We start from the raw sequence: 6,111 nt of genomic DNA on the forward strand, positions 1-6,111 counted from the left end.
CGGGCCTTCTTCACCAGGGTGTTGAAAAGACAAACTGACTCTCTCCACTGGGGTCCCGCCGATCTTGATGGGATGGTATATATGCTATATATCCATATTAATATATAAAATATATATATATATATATACGACATATATATATATGGATTACAAATTTGCCCCAAATATAAATTATTTTAAAAGACAAACTGAACAAAAATATATATATATATATATATATATATATATATATATTATATATATATATTTTTTTTTAACACTGTCACTTGGTTGATTTTGGCAGCATTTCCTCCTCCTCTTTAAAGCCTGACACACCTATTTACTTTCACGACTGTCATTGTATTATTTACGCTTCGGATTATTTTTTTTCCTCCACTTGGTGAGCAGCACATGCCTGCACACATCATTTTCAGCATCGGGGGTAAAATAAGTGTTTAAAAGCAGACCGCGTTCGGCCTAACGATTGAAGACACCTGTGTGAGCTCACTGAACTCTGCCCCTCTTTCCCAGACGCTCCGGAGAAGCCTCCAGACTGCTGCTGCTCTCACACAAGCCTTTGTCTTCCTCTCTCTCTCTCTCTCTCTCTGGCGCTGTTCAGACGGTGGGACGCAGGGTGGGCTTTCGGCGTGTCTGTCTGCCTCTCTGTCTCATTTTCTGACAAACAAAGCTGCATGTAAACGCTCCTCCAGCAGAAACCGATGCATTTCTGATGCATGCATGCAATATATATATATATATATATATATATATATATATATATATATATATATATATATATATATATATATATATATATATATATATATATATATATCACATGTCTTATAATATCATTGCAAAATTGAATAGGGAAGTCAATGGCAATTATATTAGCTCATGTTTTCTTACTTCTGTTTAATGTTCAACCTCGTCGTTTAATTACAGTCACATGTCGGTCTGAACAGGCTCCCGTACACGGGTCTGGGTCTGTCGCACGTCGCTAGAACCTCAACTTATGACGTCATAGAGCGTTCGGAGCGGCGCGATGACCTCACGCCTAGCAACAGCAGAGGATCCGGGCGAAATAAAGGGGTGACATTTCAGAGGCCCCTCGAACACGAGTGTTGTTGGCCGCCGGACGCTTTTGGCCCCTTTCGGGAGCGCGCACAAAGGGAGGAAATATCCTGACCCTCGCGGCGAGAGACGGCAGGAAGGGGAGGGGCCTTTGAGCCGCCACTCACTTCCTGTGATATTTATCTGATTGTTCCCCCGCTCTCTGATGCCAGCGGTCGGCCCTGCAGCCGGGCAACACGAGCCCGAGATAGAAACACCTCCCTCGAACAAACACGGCCCGGTTCAGAAGGGTTTTCTACACCGATGAACTAACTTTGGCGTGCAGAGAGAGAGAGAGACGTTTAATAGGGTCCTCAACGCTCAAGACCGTGAGCGGGAGCGAAGCGCCAGCATTTGTTTTTCGTGTAAAACGGTGGCTGCGGATGATTCAGGCAGAAATAGTTATTGTATTAATCTATTTAATTCATCTAATCTAATCCGTTGTGAATATGTACAGGATATTTTTGCAATGCGACTCAAAAAATAGAAAGTCATGTAATGCCCAGGGCTCGAAGTTGAGCAAATAAAGAGGCAGCTTTCGTTTTTTTAAAGGACTAGGCCATCCCTATCTTTTAGCTACTCCATTAGCAGTGTTCACAAGTGAAGGACACACTTGTCTGTTTTTGGCACCATGATTCATAAGCTGGTTGGCTTGGCTCGTGACTCAAAACTTTTAAACCAGTATTTGTAATCAGTGGAGTCTTGTAAAGTTACATACTGGTAATTGAAGAATAAAATGCGATCGTGAAATATCAAACGATGGACTGAAGTGGTGTGAGACTCTGAAAGGCGTTTTCTCTCGTTCTTGTGCTCTCAGGGCCTGCAGATTCGGCCGGAAGTGCAAAAAGCACTCGTTCAGACGCCTGCAATCAACTTCACGTTGGCTCTTCTTGTCGAGGTCCTCCACCCGCTTTTAAAAGCCTCTTCAGCATGGCCCCACGCGTGCATGAAATATTCAGGCCTCGGGTGACAGACTGACAGGTAACAGGCCACCTTTAAAGCTTGTCTCCCTCGAGTCTTCAGCCTATCGGCCCATCTGATGGTCGATCGCGCTTCCTGAGGCTCCATCCTGCTCTGAATAATGCATGCGGGCGTTAAGAGAACCGGAGGACACCGGCGTCTCACGACACATCACTCATCCCCACCACCACCACCACCACCCGAAGGTCTTTGTGTTTCGGGCTTTGCCTTGTGATAGTAACTCTCCGAGCCCGTGTCTCTTCTCTGTCTGAAACGTGGATCTGCCGTTCTTGGCGCCCCGCGTCGTGACCGAAGCGCAGAGGCATTCAGACGGCTTGCCAGCGTTCATTTGTCAACGTCGTTTTTATTGTGTCTGTTTTCTTCAGTAGTCTGGCTCTCGCTCCGCGGCCCCTCCTCCGTCTCTCTCCAGACGTTTAGTAAATGAAGAGCAGCAGAGCCACATCTCCTGATGTTCACTGCTCCATCTACTGGACCATCTGCGCCAGAGCTCATCTCTGCCACAGAGTTAATATATATATATATATATATACATATAAGGTAATCTCCCAATTCTGACCTGTCTGTTGAAGTCTTTCCTCAAAAAACCAAAACCAAAAACTCTATAAGATGAAAAATCTGAGATGTGGGATAAAAAGACAATTTGAAGTTGGAATGGAATGGAATGTCTTTTTGAAAAAATTCGGAATTTTAAGGATTTAAAACATTGCATTCCGTAAATTTAGAATTCTGCAGAAAGCTAATTTTAGAATTGTCAGGTGGACCTTCTGAAACCTGCGGGAAAGGCGAGATGGGAATCGGGAATTACGAAGAGAGAAGAAGAAAGAAAAACTCAAAAATTGCGCGACGTAAACAGAATTGCGGAAATTCGGAGTTCTGTGAAAAAGAAGAGGATCAGAAGAATTCTGAGAGAGAGAGAGAGAGAGAGAAAAAAAAGAGATCTGAATTCTGAAAAAACTCGGAACGGAGAAGTGCGAAGACGCTGAAGAGATGTTTGATCTCTTGAAATTGCGTTTATTTAAAAGAAGTCAAAACGCGTTTTAAAACGAGCTCAACTGGCTAAAAATCAAGGTTTTTTGTTATTTTGATTTAAATTTACAAATAGAATAAAGGATAAAGTTGACACATGGGTGTGAAAAGCTTCAGTGACTCAAAAAGGCGAAATTCGTGACTCCAAGAGCTGAGATTTGTGCTCAAATATCTGTATTTATGATGATAATAAAGAGCGTTCATGTCACACACAAATACACATTCAGAATAATCTCTCCAAATAAATAAACAACTTAAAAGTGCAAATCTGTGTATTGTAAAAAAAAAATATTCCCCTTGTTAAAAAATGAATGCCACTAACGACAAACATACACCAAATGCCTCTCATCTTACAGTTAGACACAATAAATAAAAAACGTTAAAATGAAACAGTATTTCAGGTCGTCTGAATCGACATTAAAACAGTGAACTCAACGCATGGCATCAAACTCCACCAAAAAGGCATTCTGGGTAAGAAACAGTAATTACGTGAAAGCAAAGCTGCCGTCCACCTCACCGCGAAAAGACACATCTAATCAGATTCTCTCAGGCCTGAACGATGTTAAACTGCCCCGAGCTGAAAGTCCACGGCTAACGTAGAGCTCGTGAATAACACGGAGATCAGCAAGACGCTCCTTCAGTCCTCGCTCCCTCATCTTTAGGCTTTCAGTAATTAAAGGAGCTATCGACCAAAACAGAAAGACCGCAGAAAACACCCCCAGCCCCTCGAGGAGCTCTCGACAAGCTCCAGGCCTCTCAAACATCGTGTGTGTGTGTGTGTGTGTGTGTGTGTGTCTGAAAGGAGCAAATGCACCGGGGACAGGTACGATACACATTAATATTAATGATAAAATAAACCTGCAAGCTATGCTTCCTGTTAAGCACACACACACACACACACACACACACACACACACACACACACACACACACACACACACACACACACACACACACACACACACACACACACACACACACACACACACACACACACACACACACACACACACACACACACACACACACACACACACACACACACACACACACACACACACACACACACACACACACACACACACACACACACACACACACACACACACACACACACACACACACACACACACACACACACACACACACACACACACACACACACACACACACACACACACACACACACACACACACACACACACACACACACACACACACACACACACACACACACACACACACACACACACACACACACACACACACACACACACACACACACACACACACACACACACACACACACACACACATACACACACACACACACACACACACACACACACACACACATACACACACACACACACACACACATCACATACACACACACACACACACACACATACACACACACAAACACACACACACACACACTGGACACACACACAACACACACACACACAACACACACACACACACACACACACACACACACACACTCGCTCGAGTGCAGAAACATCTCAAACAAAGCATCGACTGGAAAGAAACAAAAGCACGACCAAAAGCACTTATATCCTAGCGCACACCTGAAACGTAAAGAGTATGTAATATATAGACAGAAAACCGTGTTAAAAACAATCTCTAAAAATTAGAAAAAGCATTTAAAAAAAAATCATAAAACTCACAGCTTCGATGGAATAAAAATAATTTAAAAAAAAAGTAAAAAATGTGCAGGTCACGTTTAAAAAAAGATTAAATAATAATAATTAAAAAATAATATTAATTAATTTACAATTTTGTAAAAAATAATAACACAAAGCAAAATAAGGATTTTTTTTTTTTTTAAGCAAAAACATTTTTTAGCTTTCATTCTGTTTTTTTTTACCAAAGCACCCGCCATATAACGTTCGGAAAGTGTGTTTTCACGTGTGCTGCAGCTCACTAAACTCATTTCGACCTAAAATAAAATGCAAAACATTGCAATGGTCTTAAAGCAGCTTTTCTGTCTTGAAGCAAAATGTAATTTGGCTAACACTTTTGTTAACATCAGCTAATAGCTCATAGTGCACTACCTAAAGTTAACGCTCATTTTAATAATACGGAAATAAACTTTAACTAACGAATGCTGTAGGAGTATTATTCAACTAATGTGGTTAATTAATGAAAGCGTTTCCGTAACTTCCTATCGTTTGCTTTCAGTTTTAGGGTGAAATGTGAGATTGAGCTGAAGTAGTATTGTTACTTTGTGTGCTGTGGCTCCTCCACGCCTCTAGAGGGCTCGCTTCAGCTGGGCTTCGTCACAAAAGCAGATGCTAAAAACCGTCAAGCGCCTTCCGCTCATTAATTCTAACGCACTTAAAAGCTGCACGCTGTAAACAAACACAGAAGAGCGTGTTCCCTTTCTCTGCCGAGCGCCGGAGTAATGGAGTGTTACCCAGAATGCCCTTCACAAGCACAGTCTGTCTAGTTGAAGCAGCAGAAGAGCGAGCACGTGGACGGCTCTGGGCTGCGGAAGTTTCCGGAGGTCGGCGTGTCGGTGCATTCGGCGATGAACCGGTGCAGTTCAGACACCTGCGGCACGTCCTGGGTTTGTTGCTGAGCGTGAAAAACACACACACACACACACACACACACACACACACACACACACACACAGAAAACCCATCAAAAACAGCAACATTTACATGCCTGTCAGGCCATTTTAAACTGGTCTGTTTTAGGTACGCTTGCCGTCTCGAAAAGAAGCACACGGAAGCACGTTTCCAACACAGAATAAAAATGAAATTGTGACTTTATAACTTCACCATTAAGACTAGTTACATCTACTACTAGTTTACATCTAGCAAATTCATTTCCCCTCCTATCATGAAATGAAAAAAAGGTGCAACACTGTCTCATAATTCAGACGTTTCTTATCAGAATTCTCAGACATTTCAAAAAAATATTCTGGCTTTGTTTCTTGCAATTCTGAGTCAAAATTGCAAAATATAAACAATTTCACATCTG

At 42.3% G+C, this 6,111-nt stretch overlaps 1 protein-coding gene across 3 annotated transcripts in view; it reads right to left on the reverse strand.

Moving 5' to 3' along the window:
• Nucleotides 1-4,862: 4,862 nt before the first annotated feature.
• Nucleotides 4,863-6,111, reverse strand: part of mcoln1b (mucolipin TRP cation channel 1b) — a 9,558-nt gene continuing 8,309 nt past the window's right edge. For 2 of the 3 annotated variants that reach the window (XM_043235183.1, XM_043235184.1), the window contains exon 13: nt 4,864-5,700. In XM_043235183.1, the coding sequence (XP_043091118.1) occupies nt 5,569-5,700 (132 nt within the window). In that variant the 3' untranslated portion in view covers nt 4,864-5,568. Of the gene's footprint in view, nt 5,701-6,111 lie in introns of all 3 variants that reach the window. The other variant, XM_043235182.1, reaches the window with a different exon arrangement.

The sequence above is a fragment of the Puntigrus tetrazona genome, chromosome 3 (assembly GCF_018831695.1).
Source record: "Puntigrus tetrazona isolate hp1 chromosome 3, ASM1883169v1, whole genome shotgun sequence".
Lineage (NCBI taxonomy): Eukaryota > Metazoa > Chordata > Actinopteri > Cypriniformes > Cyprinidae > Puntigrus > Puntigrus tetrazona.